Source organism: Trachypithecus francoisi, unplaced genomic scaffold, assembly GCF_009764315.1.
Source record: "Trachypithecus francoisi isolate TF-2019V2 unplaced genomic scaffold, Tfra_2.0 Lachesis_group1, whole genome shotgun sequence".
NCBI classification, from domain to species: Eukaryota; Metazoa; Chordata; class Mammalia; order Primates; family Cercopithecidae; genus Trachypithecus; species Trachypithecus francoisi.
Genome location: NW_022681454.1, coordinates 142542790 through 142568635, shown reverse-complemented (window position 1 = coordinate 142568635; position 25846 = coordinate 142542790). Strand labels below are relative to the sequence as shown.

At 41.0% G+C, this 25846-nt stretch overlaps 1 protein-coding gene across 6 annotated transcripts in view; it reads left to right on the top strand.

The window, feature by feature from the left end:
• Window positions 1–25846, top strand: part of ZNF827 (zinc finger protein 827) — a 177663-nt gene that overhangs the window by 94251 nt on the left and 57566 nt on the right. For all 6 annotated transcript variants that reach the window (XM_033215403.1, XM_033215402.1, XM_033215405.1 and 3 more), the window contains 2 exons: window positions 626–683; window positions 17449–17552. In XM_033215403.1, coding sequence (XP_033071294.1) covers window positions 626–683; window positions 17449–17552 — 162 coding nt within the window. The remainder of the gene's footprint in view (window positions 1–625; window positions 684–17448; window positions 17553–25846) is intronic.

Below are 25846 nucleotides of genomic sequence, written 5' to 3'. Positions count from 1 at the left end.
CCAGGCTTGTCTTGAACTCCTGACCTCAAGTGATCCACCTGCTTCAGCCTCCCAAAGTGCTGGGATTACAGGCGTGTGCCACAGCACCCGTCCTGATTGGTTGTTTTTGTTTTGTTTTGTTTTGTTTTGTTTTTTGAGATGGAGTCTTGCTCTTTTACCCAGGCTGGAGTGCAGTGCTGCCATCTCAGCTCACTGCAAGCTCCGCCTCCCGAGTTCACTCCATTCTCCTGCCTCAGCCTCCTGAGTAGCTGGGACTACAGGTGCCCGCCCCTATGCCCGTCTAATTTTTTTGTATTTTTAGTAGAGACGGAGTTTCACTGTGTTAGCCAGGATGGTCTCGATCTCCTGACCTCGTGATCCACCCACCTCGGTCTCCCAAAGTGCTGGGATTACAGGCGTGAGCCACTGGGGTTTTTAATAAAATATTTTTATGGATACTATCGACATGCTTTTAATGATTGTCTTTTCCAGTAAGATGGGGAGGGTCTGGATGTTTAAAAAAGAAATCAAAAGGAAACCACAGAGGAAAAAGAGAAATGTTGAAGGTTTTTCTGCTTAAAGCTAAAAGATGCAAGTTGAGTGAGAACAACCTAAGAGGTATATGTTTCATTCTTTCTCCTTACAGAAAAAGTGAGCAAAGAGCACAATCATACAAAAGAAAACACCATCCGGACCACCACCAGGTAGGCAACTTCATGTGGCGTTCCTCCAGAGCACCCCATGTGGGCCACCAGCCCGTACTACATGTTGAACGTTGCTCCCCAAACCTCTTTCTCCCACTCGGTTCAAAGGAGTCACACCGTTTACCACCATTTTCTACCAAAATTTCTCAGTTGGTAGAAACAATACAGAAGTAAAGGAGGAAGACCACTAATATTTACTAAACATCTAATAGGTGTCACTTTGCTGGGAAATTTTCTATATGTTATTGTTTTGTATTCCTGACAATAATTTTGTGAAGTAGATGTTATTATCATCCTCTCTGCAGAAGTGTCTTGGCCTGAGAGTTGAGCTGGGTGGCTCAGCTGGGACTCGGGACTGGGTCTGTATCTCACGAAGGCCTCTTTCTGTCTTATTGCAACCCTGCTCCTGACTGCCTCTGTGACTATAGGCTGATAATTTATCACCAAGGATATCCCAACTTTTTTTTTTTAACCTCCCAGCATTATTTGGAAGCCAAAGATTTTAAAAGCAGAAAAAAGATAATGCTTTTAAAAAATTGCAAGAAAATTTATATCATTCACCACTGTGGACAAGGGAGTTTTCCACTTGCCAAAGGCAGTCTAAGGAGGTCAGCCAATGTAGGCTGCCCACTGTCCATCTGCCATTGTGAGGAGACGAGGACCAGCCAGTGCTGCTGCTCCCATGGAGCCTTGAAGTCCACCCAAACCTAAAACATTGTAGGCGAGAGCCAGCAGGTGAAAACCCCACCACTGCAGAAAAGGAGCTCAGGGGAAATGCATTCTCCACCTTTGAAGGACCATTCTCCACTTTCACACCTCCCTCCAATTTCTGAGTTAGCCCAAGATACGAGCTTTACAGGATGATCAAGAGCAATATACACTTTTAGGATGAATAACTAGGAACAGTGGAAACTAGCTGGGAGCTACCAAGGAGTCTTAAAATCAAGGAACTTTGCTTTCCTGAGCAAACAGAGAAAGATTCTTTCTGATGGGAATAGTTGCTGGGTTTTGTTTCTAATTTTCTTGCAACAAAAGGCAAATGATATTTTTCTTTTTGATGTGTTATTAATTGACCTCACAGCATCATCAGGCCTGTGGACAGTACTCATTTAAACTTTAACCTGAGGTTTAAAAAAAAAAATTCCATTAATTGGAGTTTAGGAATGCCAAATTTCAAAGAGCAATTAAAACAGAGCCAGCTTGCCTCACACTGGGTTTATTTTATTTATTTATTTATTTTTATTTTATTTTATTTTTTTGAGACTATGTCACTCTGTTTCCCAGTCTGGAGTGTAGTGGCCCAGTTGTGGCTCACTGCAGCCTCCACTTTGCAGGCTCAAGCCATCCTCCCACCTCAGCCTCCCGAGTAGCTGGAACTACAGGCGTGTGCCACCATCCTCTGCTGATTTTTGTATTTTTTGTAAAGATGGGGTTTTGCCATGTTGCCTAGGCTGGTCTCAAACTCCTGAGCTCAAGCTATGTGCCTGTCTTGGCCTTCCAAAGTGCTGGGATTACAGGGGTGAGCCACCGTGATTGGCTCACACTGGGTTTATATAGTATTAGGGAAAGGAACCTCGTTCTAATAGAAGAGAAGAGTGGTATATATTAGTGTTGTGTCTGTATGCAAGTATACAGATAGAAAATGAGACTACGAAGTTGGACTGCAGATTGTATTGAGAAATGGCTTTCGGGGGATGGAAAGGCTATTTTGTATATTAAGTTTGATGCCCAAATAGGAGATGTGAGCTCCCATGGAGTCCCTCCTGCCCCCTCCTACATCTAACCTTAAAGCTATTTAGTATATTGCTTGTGTCTGTGGGTCTAAACATTGATGAAATTGGCTAGATTAGTAGACCTTGAAAGACAGCAGACTAAAAATAATAAATATTCATTTTAATTTGCTGCCATAGGATTCTTGAAGTGTTATAGGTTAAGTCCCCTAGAGATGGAGATTCTCGTGGAAGTGCTTTATTGAGGGAATGCTCTCAGAGGAACCTGCAAGGAGGTGATGGGGGCAGAAGAGGGAAGAAGGAGAAGGAGCTGAGAGCAAGGATGTGGTTTTAGCTGGTTTGTAACTTCAGCTCCATCCCCCAGGAAGGTTCACTAGCTTCAATTAATCCCCTGCAGGGGATGTATAACCTCCCACGTTAGGGGGTTCCAATGGGGACAGCAGTTCTCACTTATAGTTGTCAGGCAACACTTACAGCAACTCCGGGGTGGATGCACTACTGCCGGAGGGAGGATGTGGGCAGGACCCCACTAGCATGATCTCTGGAGGTTTCTGCAGCATGATCTATGGAGGTTTCTGCTGGCTCTTTAAGATTACATAATATTTATACAACAAAAAGATGTGCTGCAAGACCATATTATTTTATGCTTTTCAGGTGTTCTCTGGGAAGAGGTAAGAGGAGGCCCCAAATTGGCCCCATACAAGGACTTTAATGTGCCTCAAGCCTAAACTGCCTTGGCTGGAGCTGAAGCATGATTATAGGATAGAGGAGAAAAAAAAGAAATTTAACCATTTGGCAAAAATGATGCAATCCTTAAATTCTCCTCTTGCTGGGAGATTATGAGTAAGAGGAAATCCGAATTAGAGCTTTTACCCAAAGCGAAGGAAGAGGTTCTTCCTGTGAGCCCCCAGCATTATATGGTGTTTAGAAATCAGTGTTAAGGAATTATTGGCTTATAGTTCTACAAAGTCCTCGTTGTGTTTTTTATTTTTATTTTTTCCTTTGAGTAGAGACAACTTGCTTGATTAGCCTATCCATAAATAGATCTCTTTTTTACATCTCGCCTTATTATTTCAGGTGGAATAGAATCATATTTTTATGCCAAGAAATCCTCTTTAACCTCAGTTAACTGATAATCAGAGACAGAAAAAAAATGCCAACTTTCTTTCTTCTTTCCTGACTCCTGTTTTAGAAGGAACTCTTACTTTGCACATACAAGATCAGTGTGTGGATTATGCTTTAAGGTGTGATTTGTGATACATTTCAAAAAGATTTACATCAAACCTTTGAATTTCTGTATCTTCAGATTTTTAAGTACTAATGGAGTGTTTATTTAGTAATCATATCTTCTGTGTTTGATTTCCTAGAAGAAACTGACTATTCAGAAGGACAGTTCATAATTGGAATCAAGTTCAGAATTTTTCGCACTTTGAGAGTAGCTAGGTATATTTAAGGTAGTTTCATTTGTAAAGGGCAAGCCTGGGATGCCAACCTCAGCACAGCACGGAGATCAAGCCTTCCCTTGCCTTTCTCATGCTGGTGAATGCCTAGAATCTCCTGATCCTAGCATCTGGATATCCAAGAACATGAGGTGGGGAGAAGAGACACAAAACTGAAGAAAGGAGCTGATTCTATCCCTGCCTTTTATAAACCCACAGCTTCCCTCTCAATTGTTTATCATTATTTATCTTGATGCTCATTTCAACCACAAGACTAAGAAAAAGTGTAGCAACCCAAGAGGAAACACTCTGTAGCTTGGCGTTCCAATACGTGCTTGCCAGTGAGTCATGGGAGTGCTAATGCCCGTGTCTTGCACCAAGAGAACACGAAGTCCATGGATATGTGCTGTTAACTCTCCATCCCGTAAGGGTTGGTGACTGCACTTTCCTCATCATCAAATCCTCCCTTCTCACACCTGTCCAGTGGCAACTCTGCCCCTTGTTAATACCTCTGTTATAGGATGGGTAGATAAGGAGAGTGAAAATGATGGGAGACAGCATTCTTTGTTAAGGATTTTTTAAAGGGGTTTAGGTGAAGCTAAAGGTTGAAACTAATAACTACCAAGTTTCTGGATCACTGGGTCTCTACCTCATTTTTAAAAACTCTTATAAGGGAAAATTTCAAACACATGCAGAAGTATCTGTCATCCAATCCAACAATCATCAATTAATGCTTTATGATATTTTTATCTATCTCCCTCCTCTAATTCCCCCTCCCTGTAGATTATTTTGAAGCAAATCCCAGACATCATTTTAAGAACTGGTTTGAGAATCCCCTTTTTTTTAATCCTAAGAACTTAGACTCAGCTTCTCAAATTACGAAAATCTTCCCAAAAGTAAAGGAGAAAAACAACCCACCAAGGCACACCATGTAGCCAGGCAGAAAAATCAATCTACTTAGCAACTGAAATGGTTGAATCACGTGGTCCTGCTCACAAATGCCTTGACCCTGTCCCTCCACCCTTGTTTGTGTCCTCATCGGGACACTTCCCACTGAATCAGTCCTTTAGATGGAACTTCACCGTAAATGCTAAAACAGCAGTCTCTTTCCCTGTTTAACCTCAGAGTCTAGAAAATTCAATCCAAGTGTAAAGAAGGCTGTGGGTTTCCTTTGAGATAGTGTGTGGACTGAGTGTTCTTAATGCCACTCTATCCGACAAATGAGATGAGGAGAGAGTCTCGGCCAGACCCATGAGAACAGAGGGACCAAACATTTCAGGCTAATAAAATCCTGATTTTTCTATTTCCTTTCCCAGCACAAGCCTAGGTTCTGCAGGGAGCAGATAACTAGCTATTATGATCATTTGGTAGATGAAAATACGTGAGGCATGATATCATAATCAGATCTCAAAGTTTAATGGAATAAAAAGAAGATCTATATCCTTTGACATGGACCATCACCCAGCCAGATGCTGGATAAGATCGAAATAGGAAAATGGAACCCTAGAGTAAGAATCAGATAGCTCCTGGCAGGTGAATTGGACATGCTCCATGTTGTGTAACACCATGAACTTCAAACAATGGCTGCCAAGAACCCTCTCTTGGTTATTTGTTCTTTCTTTTCCCCATTAATAATTCAGTGTCCGTGGGAGTATAAGATTGCAGGCCTATAAGAAATACTTTCTCACACCTGGCTTGCTTCGTTCCAAAAACAAGGAAGAGTTTGCCTGAATTGTTCTTTTCTCCATTACTAGACAAAAAGCAGAAGTGGGAAAATCAGAGAAAGATAGACTCATATCATGCTGTGCAGACCAATATTTAATTTGCCCAATTTTCAGAATTTGAAATGCAGGCTATTTTTCTGTGATTTAGATAATGGCACATAGTGTTTACTAAAAGACATATTCACTTGGAATCATCCAATGTAGAATTTTCCTTTGTGATGGTTCGGATGCGTGTCCTTAAATATTTATGATTCAGTAATAGAAATTGCTCAAATTTGTAAAAGCATGATGTGCTGCCTCAATTTGCACAATTTTCCCTTTTCAGTTCTTTGGTAGGAATAAGAGAATAATACTACATTACCTTAAAAAGTAAAAATATTGCTTTTAGAGAACACTGAATAAGACAGAAGCAATTAAGAAAAGAAACCAGAAACAGAGCAAATGAAATTGATATCTAAAGAGGTCTCCGTATATTCTCTTTACCCTTTACATGTTGTGACTTTAAAATTAAATGCAATGAGCATTCTATTTCTAAAGAATGGAAATTGCTACTAATTTCATGGAGTCCCTTCAGTTAGGACATTTATTTCTTTATGGTGAAGCCAAGGCTGTTTTGGGGCCTCATGGCACCATCGTACATTTTAAAGACTGCCTCCCTTAGTACGCTGCCATCTACTGGAATATTGTCACAATAAATCTGATGTCTGTGACGTTAATCATGCCCCTCTAGATGTGGTGCTTTTGTGCAGTGCACAGCCTACGCCACTATCTGCAGCTGCCCTGACACACATGCTGACTTGAGAGTCTTTTCAGTGGCATTCTTTGCTGTTTATCTTTGAGTTTCTATTTTTCAAAGAAATTAAAACTGACCCTTGAAAACAATGGAGATACACACACACACACGGCCTGAAATTACTTCGTGCATTGTTGCCATTTGCATTTGTTTTTCCTTGCCATTTCACCAAGCCATTTCTCAGTTCTTTGTTCTATTCCTCTACTCCATTGTCCTATAGATATTTGCCCTCTACCATTTTTCCTCCGTTCGTGACATCTATACTGAAATGTTATATTGAACAATATGCTTCTAGAATGGTTCAGTGTTGTGTTACTCTTAAGAGGCAAATTTAAATCTCCTTTTCAGGATCTGAAGAGGGCTGTGCCTTTCTTTTCATTTCTCATGGACACTCCTGTCTTTATTTCTACTGGCTTGCAATAGTATTCTCTCTTGTTTTTGACTCCTAATAGTCAGGAATGAAGTGTAAATTGGTAAGTCTCTGTCAGTGGACATCCAGAGACTGTGTTCTCCTCTAGCTACCTTTGGTAGGTTATGCAAGAAAGATATAACCAAAAAGTATGTGTGGCTTAGGTGCTGTTCTTATCTGGAATTTTCTCTCAAGAGTATCGTCAGGGTTGTTACTAGAAATGTATCAAGTCTTTCAAGGGTTGACCTCTGCGAAGCAGCCCTCTTGCATGATGTGGTGGGCCAGGAGATGATCCACATTTCACTAGCATCATCTGTAACTTCCACATGACAGATGCTTGCGTCACTGCAGGGAAGACAAAGTTCATCCGTTCTCAGCTCACCTCAGCAGAAAGCTCATCGTCTTTGTTTGTGTATAAAGTCAGATTCCTGCGGGAGATCCTCCACAAGCTGACATTTCGAGTATCCGGACGTGCAGGGTTCACTTCCTTGGTCTGTGGTTGGCTCTGGCTCCCCCAGTCTGGCCTCTCCACTGCAGTGGCCCTCGACAAGGCCTGGCATTGTGCTCCTTGTCCCGAGAAGTTTCCTGGCTCCACAGTGCATGAATGCTAGAGCAGCAGCAACAGGAACTTGTTCCTTGAAAACTTGGTGTTAGGTTATACATGTTGGCCCACCTTTAAGACAGCCTGAACTAGGAGGCATTTATACTTTTCAAAGAAGAAAATACTAAACATGAACAATACGTATATTTTCCTAAGATGCTCTACTTTTCTTCTACAATATTGCATACAACCTCTTCCTTCCATAGCTGTCAGACTTCTGAAACTGAAGCAGACTGATACTGAGGGTCATAACTGAGATGCAGTTGTTTCTGCCTGTGTCTTTTACAACTGTCCCTCAGAGCTTTCTCTTTAAAAGACCGAGTCTTTTCCAAAGTAAAGGATCCTAAACAGTAAAATGTAATAGTTGTTTTTAACTTTTAAAAGTATCTTATTTCCAGATAATATAGGAGCACATAAAGAAAATGTATTTTTAGTCCTACTACCTGGAGACAGCCACTGCTAAGTTGGTGGTGTGTATCCTTGCTGGATTTTTTTTTTCATTTATATATGTATAAATTCATATTTATAAGTATACATATGTATAACTGAATCCTACTACCTATACAGTTTTATAATCTTCTGTTTTCACCTAGCAATATATAAGATTGTCCATTTTTCCATGGACGTTCTCAATGTTACTATTTTAATGTTTGCATAGTATTCAGTGTTTGCCTGCATTACAATTTATTTAATCAGTCCCTTGTTGGATATCAAGGGTTCCCCCCCAAAAAAATTGTTAATATAAACAATAGTGGGATAAAATGACTCAAAACAGTATTCACATTTTTCAGACTGTTGGTATGAATTGTCAAAATGACTTTTAAAAAGATGGAATCTGCAATTCTAACAGTTTTCATGAGAGACGGAGACAGAGGGAGACAGAATGTTTCAAAGGCCTGACCAACTCTGTGCTTATAATTAAAATTTTTTAACGATTGAAGGGTAAAAAAGTATATCTTCCATTTAAAGTCTTTCATTTATTGATTCCTAGTGCTCTTAAGCATTTTGTTCATAGGGAGACATTTGTATTTGCTCGTGTGTGTGTGTGTGTTGGGTTTTTTTTTTTTTTTTTTTTTTTTTGAAACAAGATCTTGCCCTGTTGCCCAGGCTGGAGTGCAATGGCACAATCTCCACTCACTGCAGCCTCTACCTCCTGGGCTCAAGTGATCCTCCCACCTCAGCCTTCCACGTAACTGGGACTACAGGCATGCACCACCACGCTCGGCTAATTTTTGTATTTTTTGTAGAGACGGGGTTTCTGCCATGTTGCCCAGGCTGTTCTCGAATTTCTGGACTCAAGTGATCCTCCTGCCTCGGTCTCCCGAAGTGCTGGGATTACAGGAGTGAGCCACCAAGTACAGTCTTGTATTTTCTTTTACTGTCATTTCTTACTCTGTTTGGTGGCTTGTCTGGGTTGGATTTTTTGTTTAGTTGTTGCTATTGATTTTTTATTATTATGAAATTTTTTTACCAAAATAGAAAGAATAAGATAATGAATCACTATATTCCCATCACCCATATTGAACATGTATCAACATTTTGCCACACTTGGTTTACCAGTCCTTTTTCCTCCTGTATTTTAAGTCACATCCCAGATACCAAACATTCATTCCCAGATTCTTTGGTATATATCTCTAAAAAGTAAGGAGATTTTCCATGATACTCTTTCACATCTTACAAAATTAACAACACCTTTAGTTTTTAATTGCTGTAAAGTTTGTTTCATTGGCCCCAGCCAAGTGTGCAGCCGCATCAACGGAACTGGAGGAGAGGAAACCCAGCTTAGCTGCCTTGTCACCTCCAAAAATTAAAGAAGAAAATCTGCTGCCTATATGCTTGTAGAGTGATGGAGTACACTTGAGTCCCCTCTGCCCACAGGCCCATTTAGAAACCCACTGAATCTGCAATGTCAGCCTCAATTTTTAGATAAATGTCCCAGCTAAAGCTTGCAAATGTATAGGAATAATCCAAGTTTTATTCACAACAGCCCCTCTTTCTTTGAAAATGTGTGAGCCCAACATGATCAATGACCGAGTTTTCAGGCCTAACTCGCTGGGGCCACAGGAGGTCCCTGTTATGTCCCTTGTATGGTCAAATAAGGAATTTTCTCTCTCAGATGGTTGGGGTTGTCTTCAGGGCAGAGACTCACAGTCATTTTTAATCTTGGGCACTCTTGTCCACCCCCACATTACCTAACCTGCCACCCGGGGTCCTTTTCATTACAGTAAATAAAATCCCTTAGGAACAGGGGTTCCCATTTCTGTGGTATTGAAAAGGGAAGGGCAATGTTCGTGTGTACCATGAAAACTTTTCTTTCATTATAGATTACCTTTTTAATTGACTGTAAGAATGTTAGTAAGACAACTGGCCCTGACTGTTATAGGTAACATGTTAATATCTGGGCACATTTCAGAAGCAACAGCTATACAACTGCTTATTCAAAATGAAAATGAGGAAGTTAGGAAGACCACACATGGTCCTAGGCCACATGGAGTGATTGCTACCGCAGAACAAAAGGACTGTATCAGGGTTTTCTCCTATATTTCACATGATACTGATGCAACTGGATAGAATATTTACATTTTATTTTTTAAAGTGTTTGAAATTCTTTTACAAAAATATGTAGAACTAAGCACTTAATATATTTCAAATGCAATTACTTATAAATATGTTACACAACATGTACAAATATAAATATATAAAAAGAAATGTTAAGCATCTATTATTTTAAGTTATTAGCAAATAAAAGGAAGTAATATTTGAGAAAAACAAAATCACTAAAGTGAAGAAAACTGCGTTAATCATGAAAATTAAGTTGAAAATGAAATACTCTTATTTGATATTTTCAGAAAGTGAAATATGTAAAAATAAAGTGTTTTTGTTTTTGAGTTGTGAGCTTATTTTCATGTAAGCTATTCCAGCTTCTCGAAGAATGTCTTCTCACCTTAAAGTGCTTGAGAAAATGTTGAGGAGATAGTTATAACTAATACAAAGATTTCCTTTATTCCTTATCTTTGAATAAACTCACCTTTCTTATTTGATATGTTTAAGAAGCATTTAAAAAAAAAAAAAAAAAACACCTCTTTTGTCCTCTGGCAAGGCCTGTAATCTGTTATTATTAGCAAGCTCTAGTTTTTGTTCAAAGAAAACATTTCCGGTTTGTTCTCATTTCCTTCAGTTTCATTATATGAAACATAGATATGGAGATCCCATATGCAAGTTACCTGTATCCATTTTAATTCTGTAACATGCATATTTCACATATTCAAAATATTTTTGAACTAAAGTCAGATTAATTCTTGACATAACTTTGGTCTATTGCCTGCCTTTTCTTGTGGCTTTTGGAGACATGGAAAACTGTTTTCTCAACTACTGCTTCCTGTTCACTTCAAAATGTTAATGCCGTGTGTCACTCCTGGAGGGTTTCTCAAGGTCTAAGTGATTCAGAGGTCAGAGTTTTTAAAATACTGGCTTAGTGATTTTGGACAAATCTATGGCATTTCAGTTCTTAAAAAATAACATGATGTATCAACATGGAAAACCAGTATTGCAGTGGCTTAACAACTGGGTCTGAGTAGAGAGGAGGAAGACACTGTTACCGGGAAGGATAGAAAACCACCTGGTGAGGGGCCCAGGGGCTGAGGTCAGCTGGGCAGCAGGTAGCAGTTAGAGAGAGAACACGTTGAACACGTTGGCTCCCACAGAACTGTTCTACCCCACACTGGGACTTCAGCTCTCTTTTTGCAATATATAGTTTCTCAGACATATATCTAAGTGAGATAACTTGTTTTAAAAATTTCCTTAAAGTAACGCAAAAGAAAATTAAAAATTACCCCAGATTCTTTCAGACATGTTTCACCCAGCTCTCGAAAAAAATCTGTAAACCCTGTTAGGTCACTTAATATATGGCTGAATATATATATATGATAATTGAGTACTTTTACTTGATTAATTCACTGAAGAATTTTTTTTTTTTTTTAAGATTCACTATTTTAAAAAATTTTACTGAGGTAATTTGTCTCTGCGCAGATAGAAGTCAGACTACCACTTTAGGATGACTTGCTAGAAACTCTTATATTTAATAGAATTTCATGCCACCCTGATCTGTCTAGTCCCTTCTGAGTTCTAAGTAAAAACTCATTACAGTGCAGTCTTTTTTTCTTTGTTTAATCTTTTTCTTTTCTATTTGTCATTCCCAAGTTTAGTCTTGGAAGTTACTGTCTCTTAGAAAAAAAAAAATGTTTCTTCTCTATTGCTCCTTTAAAACTGTTGTGTCTGAACTTTCTCTCAGTCTGTACTCACCTTTTCTTTTTTCTTTTGGTTTTGTTATTGCTGTCAAAATGAGAATCCCTGTAATGTTTGGTTTCGGTGGTGGCACTTGGGGAGGGTTGGTTTTAGGTAGATGGGCCTTGGCTTCTGCATGAGGCAAAACTCCCTGTTGGCCCTCAGGTGTTAAAGGTGGAAATACTGGTGTCACAATAGGCACTTAGCAAAATGTATCACTGTTTAGAGCCATCATCCTTTATGGCCTGTTTTATTATGTATTGTAAATCTTTTCCTTTCTCAGCCCTGTGCTGCTGACCCCACATCCTATGCCTGGCCTGGAATTGTCCACTCACTATGACACCCCTGCCCCTTCATGTCTTAGCCCTTAGATTTTCTACAGGAGAAAAATCAAAATGTACTTTCCACAGCCATTTCACTTGTATCCAGAAAAGAAACTCAAGTAGATAAAAGTTTTATAAGATTGTATTTTCAAAACCCAGGGAAATTAACAGGGGGCTTGGGCTCTTTGATGTCCATACCATCAACTTCCCAGATGCTGCTACTGAATAGTTACTGAATATTTATATGAATTATGTAAGTCTCCCAGGTAGCCTGTCTTTGACCCGGGCCAAAGGGAACATGTTGTGATAGATGATGATTTTGTTGAGCGAAAATAAGTGATGATTCCCTCCCCATTAGCTGTTAATTTCCACCTCTTCCTCTATCAACTTTTTACCAAAAATATTAACCAGAAATAAATCTATTTTTTTGCTTTTTTCCACTTCCTTGGCTTACTTTCTGAATGGAGGGGCTTTTTCATAATCAAATGACTAAAGTCTAGGCAGGCGAAGATTCAGAAGCAAGGGCTATATGGTGTTCACAAACTGGCTCCTTTTCTGGAATAGTGGGTGACTGGCTGAAGCTACCAGTTGGAGGACAGTACAAACATGCTTCGGGGCACATGCATCGTAAAGTCCAATGTATTTCATGGATTGTTTTACTCCCTGGGAAGATGCAGCCTGCTTCATCCTGTGTCCGGTGCCTCCTGGAACTTGCCTCTCCACTGCCCGCTGCCAACAGTGACAGTCACTGAGCAGCATGAACGAGGTGTCAGCCTCACCACCCCTTACTGAAGTGCTTTGTCCACCGCAATGCTGGGTGTCACCTGAGAACGGATGTGCTTCTGTACTTTACAGTCACTGTGAGGCACAGGAGAAGAAAAAGAACTTACATACGATCCAGCATTCTAAAAATGAATGGGATAGAGTTACACATGGAGTATCTTCTGTTTTCTTAGTACCTTGTGCAGAGAGTTAAGAATAACCAGTGTTATTGGAGACCTAATCCCATGAAGCAAGCTCTGCTCTATAGGGCATGCTCCAAGTTTAGTTTTTGCTCCTTCCTGAAGCATGAAGCTAATCTGGGCACCAGAAGGATTAATACACAGATGTGTATGTAGCCATAGTGCCACCATGTGCTTTACAGCTTTGGCGAAATGGAAGCTTACAAACAACTAACGACCTCGTTACCCTTCCTTCTTCATTTAGAGTTAATAGCAGAGACAGGCTTGCTCTCGGAAGCTGTAGGTACAGCAGTGGCGAATGTTTAGAGTTGCAAATTGACCAGGCCCACGAGTGACAGAAGTTTTAGAAAATTGGGGCGTATCTTAACTTCTATAGGGAAATAAAGACAAAAATTATTTTTACTTGCTCTATTTCTCAATAGAAAAGTCTTTCCACTTCCTTCAGTACCTTTACACTGAAACAACTGGTGCCTACTCCCCTCCATCACCTCCTTCTCTTTCTCTTCCTTTTCTCCATCTGTTCCAAGGATTCTTGGGTCTCTATTGTCCATAAATTCCTTAGGTGTTAACGGACCAACGAAAGGCAGTGTAGCTGAGCGGGAAAGAGTGCAGAAGTGGAAGCCAACGTGCTCAACTCATGGGCATGAGCAACTACCTAACTTCTTTGTGCCTAAGTCTCCACATCTGTAAAATAGGGATAATGCAGTAGTCCTTCCTTATCCACAGGGAATATGTTTCAAGACCCACTGTGGTTGGCCAGGCCCGGTGGCTCATGCCTGTAATCCCAGCACTTTGGGAGGCCCAGGCAGGCAGGTCGCATGAGGTCGGGAGTTCGAGACCAGCCTGGCCAACATGGCAAAATCCCATCTCTACTAAGAATACAAAAATTAGCTGGGCATGGTGGCACACGCCTGTAATCCCAGCTACTTGGGAGGCTGAGGCTGGAGAATTGCTTGAACCCAGGAGGCGGAGGTTGCAGTGAGCCGAGATTGCGCCATTGCACTCCAGCCTGGGCGACAAGAGCAAAACTCTGTCTCAAAAAAGAAAAAAAGACCCACAGTAGTTGCCAGAAACCTCAGATAGTGCTGAACCCTATATACACGATGCTTTTTCGTATGCATACATATGGTAAAGTTTAATTTATAATTTAGGCTTAGTAAGAGATTAACAACAGTAACTAATAATAAAATAGGACAATTAGAACAATATTCTGCATAACAGTATTGTTATTCTGGATTAAGAGTTATGTGCATGTGGTCTCGCTCTCAAACTATCTTATTGTACTGTACTGTGGATAACTGAAATCAGAAAGCCAAACCATGGATAAGGGGGGACTGCTATAATACTGGTAGCTACTCTCATAGGGTTCTTATGAGAACCAAGTGAAGTTAATACACACAAAGCACCTTCAATCAGTGCCAGATACTCAGTGTTTGTTGCTATTTTTTATTGAGCATGTACTATGTACTGAGGACTTTAACATGAAACATCTCATTTCAACCCTTACAGCACCCCTCTAAAAGATGGCATTGTTAAACCTCTTTGTCAGTGATGAAACTGAGGCTAGAGGAGTTATTGATTGGACAAAGGTCCCTTAACTATGAAGTAACCAATATGAAATTCAGACTCCAATTTTTCTGATTCCAAACTTTCTGCAAAACCACCACACTCCCTACCTCCTGGCATGAACGGATCCGAATGCAGAGCATGGCGGCTGCATGTTTGGTCTGAGACCAATTCCTTGTTAACCTAATGTCTTCTCTCTGTAGCTAAGACTTACACCAGCCTTAAGCTGCCTTGCCTTCTGAAAGTTTCTCCATTGATTCTTTGCCCCATAGAAACATTGGCAGCCCTTTTGTGCATTTTTAGTATCCAGCAGGACTCCCTTCTAATTCTCTGCTCCCTCAGAAGAAATCTTTTCTTTTCTATGCAGGATAAAGCTGGCATCCAAGGTAGAAAATTATTTTGAATGTTGTTTCCCTCAGTGATTGCCTCCCTTTCAATTCAGTTTCTTCTGAGCAGCTCAGTGATAATAGGGCTCCACTCCTCACATCAGCAGGAATCTGCACTTTTGAAGAGAGCATGTGAAGACACAGCGCTAGCCCATTGCCACTACTTAGCAAGACCCGGGAGACTACTGCCAGCACATAGCACAGCAGCCTCTGCTCGCTTCACCTAGAAAGCTAAGTGAAGGTTATTCTTAAATGTACCTGTGGTCTTGACCAGCCCTCTCTTTTAAACTCTTCTTCGACCTGCAAGTGTCGCTGCTGGCTGGCGATGTTGGCCACTAGCATCACCATGTCCCATCTGGACTGCTGCACTGGCCACACGCCTTGTCTTCTGCAAGACCCTCAGGCCACACTGCCTGCTGCAGCCACATGGAGCTTTCTGAAACTGAAGTCCGGTTCCCTGATCCCCTCACCTAAGACACCGCAGTGCCCTCACTACTGCTGGGACAAAGCCATGATCACGGCACACAGGGTCCAGCCTCATTTCCCTCCACCATGGGCCTTCCTACAGCTTTGGAGGCTGGCTGTGCTCTCTCCCAGTGCTGGGGCCACCTTCCCCAGCTCCTTGAGGCTGGCTGTGCTCTCTCCCAGTGCTGGGGCCACCTTCCCCAGCTCCTTGAGGCTGGCTGTGCTCTCTCCCAGTGCTGGGGCCACCTTCCCCAGCTCCTTGAGGCTGGCTGTGCTCTCTCCCAGTGCTGGGGCCACCTTCCCCAGCTCCTTGAGGCTGGCTGTGCTGTCTCCCAGTGCTGGGGCCACCTTCCCCAGCTCCTTGAAACCCTAAGGACCCTACTTTCCATTGCGCTCATGGTGGCTTTTACAGGAAGGCCCTTCCTGGGCTCCCTGGCCAGGCCAGGCCCCGTGGTCACACTGTGTCCCCTCCTCCACTGCCTTAGCCACCCTTGCAAGTTATGAGATGTTTGGTAGAAAGCGACGTATCTGCCCTTTTGCTTCTCCCCACGTCCTGCCTCCTACTAGCCTATAGCCAGTGTTCACTTCTTAAGCCTGTTTAAATTGTTTTGTGTTTAAGATACAAAGAAAAACCATGGCATACAAAGTGGTGCTAAATCTAGCCTAACATAGTCATGTAAAACTATATTATCTATCAATGTATGTTTTACTTTTAAAAAAAGTGTCTTCCATTTTCATCTTAACATTCTCTTTTTAAAATGGAATAATAGCAACCATAGCCTTGTGGCTGTGGCATGTTTAGCAAAGCAGCGCTAGTCCTGGTAGTCCTAGGCTTGGTCTGTTGTTCTGCTCCAGATCTGCTGTTTTGCCCAGGAGAGTGGTTGGGGGTAGTGATCCCTCCTGACTGCGTTTCTCCGCCTTCTGGGAAGGTTCAGCCAATCAGAGGCACTGGTGAGAGGTAGGGGTGGGACTTAAAGTAGAACCTGGGTATTTTCCCACTCCCTCTCTGTCTCCCGGAGTAGCTGCATCTCTTCTAGTGCTCCAGCTCCTATGACCTGGGCTCCATTTATCTCCCTCTTTTGTTCCTCCAGCCTCAGGGTGGCAATGGCTTCCTGCCCTTCCTGTGTCTGGGCTGTGTTACTACCCCATGGAACTTCCACTATCTGGGTACCCAGTTCCTATGGTTGAATTTCCTCTGTTGTAAATAAATAGGGCTTTCCATTTTCTAGGTTGGTCTCTGATGGATACTCTAGTATTCTCATATGTGATCGCGGTGCTTGTTCACATTTTATTTTAGAGGCCTGGAAGATGGACCCTGTGACCGAGTTAGAATCCTCTGATTAAAAACTTTCAATCCTTTGTGTTCACTATGGTCATGGTTTTAGGGGGAACCCTGGCAGGATGTCTGGTGACCCAATCTCTAGTCTAGTTGAGTCACTAGGGGAGCTTAGGATCACTCAGGTCAGGGCCTCTCTTTCATGTTAAATGAGGGAGCTCCTTGGGGTCTCTTCTGGCAGCCCCATTTTCTGACTTTAACTCCTTCAGAACCAACACAATTTCAAGTTGCAGTTGTCATTTCTGTGGGGACCAGTGACATGTTTCCTTCAGTGTTTGGGTCCCTGGCCCCAGCCATCTGTCTTGATGTGTGCAGTGGGTCCCTGAGGGATCAGGTGACAGAATATGGGTGAGCCAGGGCAACTCCATCTCTACTGGGAAAACCACAGACAGGCCCTTTCTGATTCTGACCCAGACAGGGCACAACACACACACACACAGAGAATAGAGCAAGAGGAAAATGTACTGCTCAGCTGTCCTCCTCTACGGGTTTAACAGTGTTTCAAAGATGATGTTTCATATATTCCCCCCAAATATAAAACCCATAGGCAAAAGGTACAGCTGGCACTTGTCTGATGTAATGACTTTTCTTTTTCTCCATTTTAAGCACAATCTTCTTATATTCACTAAACACCATTGCAAACAACACCTTATCCAATATTGCGTATGTATGTATTTGGGGCCAGATGCTCTGGGTGTCTTAAATAACTTTAATTTACTAAACCTCACTCCCCCTCCCCCACCCCAGCCCTTTCTTTTCAGAAGACACATTTAGACAATCACCATTCTCCTCCAATTCAAAAGAACTGCTGCCCAGTGAATCTGTGCTGCACGGAAGAATATCAGCTCCAGGTATGGAAACATTGTTGGCTTTGCTTCTGCTGTTGATTGCTTAAGAATTACTTTTCTGAAACGTGTGAATTTTCAGATACTTTCAGCTTACGGATGTAGTTATTCATGTAAGGCTAGGTTTTAGAAAAGAAGGAGAAACTCAATTTAAGCTACAAAAGTGTTTTAAAATGTTTACAGTAATAAGCCTCTTCATCTTTGCTTTAAGACCTTATTGTTCTTTACCTGGTGATATTTCACCCACATAATGAATTTCTTTTTCTTTAAAATAATGAAGTATAACCTGAAAATAATTTGCTTCACACATTGTATTTCAGGCTGGCAGCCAGGAATATAAGGGAGGGCAGTGGCGAGAGCGCTAGTCCCCAGTAGGGCAGGTCATGACCTCAGGGGGTGTGGCCCCCACAAAGACTACCTCGGTTTGCATGGAAACAAAACAGCTCATTGAGGAAACCTTGCCACTCAGATTTTTGTGTCTCTTCTTGTCCATAGTATCTACATATATCCATCCAGTGCTCCATCATTTTGCCATCTCAGCCATCAGCACATCATTTTTTATCCATTCTTCCTTTTTTCATTTCTCCTTTCCCGGGTAGAAGGAAGGATGTGCTTGCTGTTCCTTAGCCACAACATGGCCATCCTGGAGGGCTTACGTGTGTGTTCTCAGAGTTATTGTGAAATGAGAACATCTGAGAACCGCTGCACTCTAGTTCATACTCCTTACCCATACCCACCTATCGAGCTGCCAGGAAACTTCTGCCAGTTGCTACCTTGACCCCCAGCTGTGGAGAGGATCTCAGCAGCACTCGGTAGCCTCCATCCACATTCATTTGTCCAGGAGACCAGGGCCGCCTGTGTGCAGGGCAGGACTCACAGCCGGGTTGTTGGCCCCGCAGCCTCTTCAAAAATAAAGTCCAAGTCTCCTCCACATACTCAAGGAGCCCTGTTTTCCAGGGCACTGGAGAACTGATTAATTTGCAATGCAGAAAGAATTCAGTAACATCTGAAATATTGGCCTCAGGTATCACAGGTCATTGGAAATGGTTTGTGACAAACTAGGGGTGGAGGATGGGGGTGGGGAAGAAAACTGTCATTCTTGAGGCTCATAAGGGTAGTTCCATTTCTTCTCATCTCCACACATTCAGCCAAAGAATCCAGATACCTGCATGCTTTTTAGCTTTGCAGGTAGGGCTTTTCTATTCAAACACCAGAAATAACATGCTTACACAAAAACATATTACATAATGGCTGGTTCTAGAGGTGGAGAGAAATTTTGCCTAGTTTATGTCTTCATACTCAAACAGGGGCTCTTGGAACTACTGTTTACTTCCCACAGTGTCATTTTGAATAGCCATCTCCCTGGTCCCAAAATTATTGCCCTGCTGTTAAGTTGATGGATTGTGACTTTCTAATGTCAAAATAACTGCCTAGGAATTGCCTGTCAAAATGCTGTGACCCATACGGCCAGCATCCCATGATATATATACAAACCCTGCACTGCTGGCTTAATGTTTGACTTGGCTGTATTTAAAGCAGGGTTTATCGGTCAAGTTAAAACTTGACCTAAAGAGTGACTTCAGTATATGTTTAACTGTGCATAGGGGGGGTTTCTGTGATTTGGTTGATAAACTTATGTTAGACATTAGATGAACTTACAGTTTAAAAGCTTAACTCTTATTTGGGGGAGAAGGTCAGCATAACTGAGATTTTTAAAATGTAAATCCGTCCTGCTGAAAGATAATCAATCCACCCTACTTCACTAAAGCCTTTCTTTAGGTAGAGAAAAGCAAAATGACTACATTTACATTTTGTTAAAATAAGCAGCTAAAAACAATACTTTTTTTTGTTTTAATAAGCAAGGTGAAAATGCTTTGGGAACGGGTTAAAATTAGAAAAAAAATTAAAATGATAGGGTCAACCTTGTGGTCACGAAGTTCTAATCTGAAGACAGTTTTGTAAGGGTGGCCTCAATAATTTGAACTAATTGTGGAGAAGAAGTCAGAATTAAAGTTAGCGGTGTGGAGACTTTTAAAGAAAACTTATTTCTTTCAAGTCTGGACAGTGATAAGTGGCCATGGATAAATATACCTATTATACATCCTCAATCCCTTAATCACAATTCTGAAATCGAAAAAACCCTACCAAACAAAATTTTTTTGTATAAATATTTTGTAGCAAAACCTAATGGGAGGCTATTTACTGTCCTTATGTATTGCAACAAGGGGTGAAATTTATATATTTTGTTGCAGAACTATCAGTGCACTTGACTATGAATTGTTGTTCCAGGCCCACTGGGATGTTACATAAAGTGTGTTTTATGCACCATGTTCTGGTCCTAAAATGAGAAAGAAGTATGAATCCCAAATTACATCTGCCCCCAGGGGATTCAGATAAATATTGTGAATCTACATTTATTTTAGTAATCTGCTAAATTCTGTGCTGGGAGCAAGGACACTGAAGCTACAGTTGAGGATCTTAGAGTTCTGGAGTATAAGAGTCATGGGTTCTTATAGAACATTTCATCTGGGATAATAAGATTGGAGTGTGAAAGGAAAAAATGAAAAGAAATTTTTGAAAGACCAATCCGGCAGCAGATTACTGAATCATTGGAGAGGATTGGGGGCAAAAGACAGGAGCCCAGCCAGGATCCTCTAGTTCCAGGGCAGCTTTATTAATGAGGGCCTGAGTTAGAGAGAAAAAGAGGAGTGGGGTGGGAGAAGCAGACAGAGGATGAGTTGGCTGGTTGAAGACTGGTTAGCTTTGCTAATAAGCACGTTGAATTAGGAAATGATAGTGGCTCTGCAGAAATGGGGAAGCCAGAAAGGAGACAGCTGGCTTTAGTGACTAGGTAGAAAATGATTTGTTGTTAGTATACAAATGAAAGCCTCAGAATCTTTAGAAATCTTCTCTTAGGTAGTTTAAACATTACTATTAAAAAACTCTTTCTACCCTTTATTTACTTAGCAAACCTCTTCTTTCAGCAGATAATGCAAAAATAAATGTCAGCCCAGAGAATTCTCTCAGATTCCCAATTAGTAGAGACCATAATTAATGAGATATAATGTGCCTAGTTCCATTTCCCTTGCAAATGCTGAAAATGCATAGCATTATTTCAACAGTATATACAGCATTGGTATATAGTTATGTCCCTTCTACCAATAGGATGAAGAATCCAGATGCCTTCAGATTAAGACCACAGGGTAAGGAGGTGCCAGAAGAGAATATCATTTAGGGCGTAACAGCTGCTGGGCCAAGGGGATCCATGGTAGCCTCAGTGTGTTGTGCTTGTGTTTCAGGCCTGTTGGAGAAGGAAGCCAGCAGTGAGGGGGATTGCAAAGTAGGGAGAGGTTGGTAGAACTGTGGACTGTGAAGAAATCGAGAATAGCACAGTTAACTAGGCATTTGCCTTCGGCAGATGGCATCTGAAACTCACAGCTGCCACCGTCCCAGAGAAACAGAATAAACACAGAGCTTCACGGTGTCCTGGCTGCGGTTGTTGCCAGTATTTCTAGACTGACTTTCCTGAGAACTAAAGAATGCTCGTGTTAGCCAAGACCTAACATTTTCACTTGCTGCGAATGTCTTAGGCAGAGGTAGCATCAGGAATCTTTAATAAAATGGTGAGTTAAAAACTGCTGTCACCTTCTGTGGGAGGGATGTGGGGACAAAATATCCTTAAAGCCATAAATAGATTACTGAATGTACCCTGGGGGATGATGTTGCTGCTAGTGACTTTACAAAAGAAATAAAAGAGCTTTCCTATCATGGGGGAGATAGAAATTACAGACTATGTGTAATTTAATGTGCTTTATTTAATTTATAGTTGTCTGACTTTGTGCAAGATTTACATCAATAGAAGAAAGATTCCGAGGTCAGGTGATTTTCAGGGCACGTGGGTAATTCTGTATTAAAAGAAGACCCATTGCCATTGTACCTGCAGCTGTCCCTGTTTCCCATCATCTTGCTGTAAGCAAAGGCTGTTAAGAGAAGAATTTATATCCCAGTACTGCTTTTAAACAATGTGGAGCTTCCATTCTGTGTTATTATGATTTTGAAGTCACAGTATGTTTGCTCTGTATTAAGCCAAAAAACAAAAACACAACCAGGGCGGGTGTGAAGGAAAATGTGGGTCTCCATGGAATTCTCTCCGAGTGTTTGGAGTCCCTGATGCTTCCGTGTGTTATTTCAGATGCAGCCTGGAGTGAGATGATGTAAAGCACATCTGCAATTATGTTCGTCAATCCCTTTCCTCATTATTTCCTAACTTGCATTAAAAAAAAAAAAACTCATTTTGTTGGTTTTGTTTATAACGTACAAACAAGAAAAGATGAACATCAGCATCCGTCACAAAAACAAGCTTTTTATGATAGGCAGGGGGAAGTTTTAGTTTCTTTCAGGACCTGCTATGCCAGTCAGAATTTGATGTTCAATCAAAAGGCTGATTTGGAATTGTCTGCCTTGTCCCCAATTTTGTTCTTGATCTATTTTCCCCTCTTTGGTCTGCCTATCAATCTAAGATACTGTGTCATATACTTTCCTGAAATCTGAATAAATGATGCCTTGCATTAGAGTGCCACCTGCAACTAGCTCTCAGCCTGACACACTCCTGGTCAGATGTGAATGACCTCTTTAAGACAGTTGGCTTAAAAAGATATGTCTCAATGTGTGCACGTCACCTTCCTTTTTGTTAAGACTTCCGACTCACGCCTCAAGAGAGAGAGACACACATATAAAGCTGTCTTGGATTATATTACAGCAAACTATTTTCTTCAATCCATTCTCAAACACAGCAGATTCTTTTTCAATTTAGACAAAGTCATAGATAAACAATAGAACATTGGATGTTGGTGTGTATCGTTTTGTAACTTGAGCTCCTTTGTGATGAGACAAATTCATTTTGTACAGAGAAAGAAGCTAGCAGTTTTCAAGGATCTATTAAATTGTCAGGCACAGGACATATGTCATCTCATTTTTAATTCTGGAAACAACTCATTGAGATATAGGAATTATCCACAATTTACAAATTACTACCTAGAGGTGTAGAGAGATTTAATAACTTCTTCAAAGTCATACAGTTGGGGAGGGGCAGCACAGGAATTCAGGCCCAGAACTGCACAGCACATTTTCTCTCTTTCTGCCCTATCTTGCTGCCTGCTAAGTCAGAAAATGTGTCACCAGACACTGACCAAAAGGAGCACAACTCCCAGTGTCGCCCACATTTACCCCAGCTGTTGGCATTTTAAGTATTACTGATGCACCGTCTTCTTTTAGTTAGAAATAAAAATTAATCCTTTAAGTAAGATACTTGCAAGAATTTATAAGTACTTACTGTTGATTAACAGAATTCTACTTTTATTCTCTTCTATTTCTATCTTTACTTTCTTCCTTTAATGCTTTGATATCTAGTAATATCATAATCACTTGGAACGTTTCTTTCAGTTAGGATGTCAGTAGTTTTTAATGGATCATCTGGTTCATAGAAATGGTTTTATGAAGCTTTGTTAAAACTTTCAGTTAGATAAAATATGTAATGCTCAGTTGTTTAGTGATGATCTGGTCAGCAGCATAGAAGAGAAGTTTCTAGACTGGGATTCCGGAGAACCTGGGTTTGGTCCTAGCCCAATTCCCTGTAGAAAGAGATGAGAAGGTCTACAAGCTCCTGGCACATCCCCTGTATTACAAGTTCTGTCATCTTGATATGGTTTAGATCTATGTCCCCACCCAAATCTCATCTTGAATTGTAATCCCCATGTGTTTGGATCATGGTGACGGTTTCTCCCATGCTGTTCTCGTGATAGTGAGTTCTCATGAGAGCCGATGGTTTTAAGCGTTTGGCAGTTCGTCCTTCATTGGCTCACTCTTGTCTGCCTCCATTAAGATGTGCCTGCTTCCCTTTCTGCCATGATTGTGTTTCTTGAGGCCTCCCCAGCCATGCAGAGATGTAAGTCAATTAAACCTCTTTTCTTTGTAAATTACCCAGTCTCTGGTAGTATTTTTATAGCAGTGTGAAAATAGACTAATACACATCTGTTATGGCACTGTAACTTTAGCCCAGACTCCTTCCTTTTCTTTCTAGGGCCAAAACTATACACTAGCACAGTAGAAAATCAATCTAGTCTAGGGGCTTTACTACTAAAATTCTCCCACCTACAGTGAAAGTTGGGAAAGGGAAAAGTCACCATAAGTAGTTCTTGAAAGACACGGTACTGGGGAGAAGTAGTGACTGGGATGGGGATGAGAAGGGCTTTTAGGAAGCTGGGGCATTCTATTTCTTTATCTGATTACTCATTATATACATAGGTAATTTTGTGAAAATTCATCAAGCTGTATACTTATGGTAGTATTTCTGTATTTGTCAAGGCTAATTGGCTTATTTACAAATAGATGGGTCTAGATGCCAAGTGGATATATTCAGGCTGTTAATAGGAGTGCACATTTGCTTCAGACTATGACAGTGATAATGATGACAATAGTTTTTCAATTATGTCACTTCTAGTTTGCAGGAACATTTCTATTTGTAACACAAACTGGTTGCCCTAAACTAATGACATGTAGGTTGATATATCTTTTTCCTGTTAAATTTCAAATCGAAAAACTATTCCACACTGCTTATGGCATTTCTTTGATGAACTTGCAGGAGATAAGCTATAGTCTGTGCAGCTGTTTACTAGAGGGAGAAAGTTTAGTAGTTATGGATTTTCTTGATCCAGACAATGTTATTAGAGGCTAATGATTGTGTGCTCCTTGTTAGCCCCGTCTGTCCCCCACCAGCCTAGTTTGGTCTTAGAGTATAGGTGTATTTCAAAGGGAGCTGTTGACTCTATTAGAAACTAGTTATAGGGAAAGATCTTTCATTAGGCACTGTCAGCTATGTGTCTGAGTTAGCTCTTCTCAGTAATTCACTAATTAAATTAAGTTGTCAGCGCCTACAGACTAGCATTTATAGGTTCACACACTAAAGTACAGGCCTACTTTTTTAAAGGGCGGTAACCTTTCCAGAGGAGAAATGTGTACCCTGTTTAGATGCCTTACCTGAAGTTTCTGTAGAAAGTCACAAAGGTAAAGAAAAAAAACTGTGATTGTGTGGCCCCACCCCTTTATCTCTGCCCATATGGTTTGAGTCTGCCCAGATGGGTTGAGTCACTTGATATTAAAAATAATTATCAACACTTTCATGTTTGTACTTTGTGGGAAATGGTAACATCCGAAAGCCCTTATAAAACCCAGATCCAAGTCAAGTGTGGTGGCACACACCTATAATCCCAGCTATTCAGGATGCTGGAGTGGGGGGATCACTTGAGCCCAGGAGTTTGAGACCAGCCTGGACAGCATAGCAAGACCCCTTCTCAACAAAACCCAAATCCCATTTGAGGACTTTGTTTCTCAAGCATAGGTTATCCCCAGGGCTGTGGCCACTTTGGCCTTGGCCTGGTTTCTTCCTCTGAACAGAGCAAATTTATCAAATTTATATGTGCTCACGTAATATTCCAAACACCCTTTATAAGGTCTCAGCAGTGCCTATGGTTGCTTTTTTACTTTTGCAAAGACTATTTAGATGCCTCGAGAATGAATAGTGCTATAAAAGGCCAAAATCTTGAGTATGTATAATGGATGATGGAGAGTATTTGTTTGAAAATTGTAATGCAGTGACCCTGGCTTCAGTTTGGGACTGGCTAATTCAATCTACAAGGCCTTTTCTGTATATACAATATGTTCTTCCATTCCTTTGCTATCAAAAATACATATTCTCATTTCATGCAATTTCTTCTTTGTGTTTATTTCTTTTCAGGGCAGCAACTGCCCTCTGGTAACCAGGATAGAAAAAAAGAAAAGTAATTCCGCTCATAAACTAGACCATCTATTTTCATTCAAACAAATCTGTTCTGTATTCTCTTACATAGGCCAAATGAGGGCCTCTCTGTGGTAAGGAAGACACTCCCACATCGCACCATGGCTGTCTCCTGATGTAGTGATAGGAATGATGGTCCAGGGCTTCATTTTTCATTTTCTGCTATTCTCCCTCATTCAGTGTGTCTCTTAGCAAGATACTTAGCTTTTCTGTTCTCACTTTATCATTCAGAAACAAAAGATGTTCACTAGAAGTGCAAAAGTGTGGCCAGTCTTTGCATTCGCATGATATAAGTTTGACCACGCCATCCCCAGATGTTCCATTCAGACATCCGTATCAAGGTCCCTGGAGCTCTTTCAGTCCAAAGGGCTTCAAACTGAAGATGTCATTTCCCCTGCCTCCCACTTTCTTCATACTACTCCTCCAGAAATATCAGTCAATGAATTAA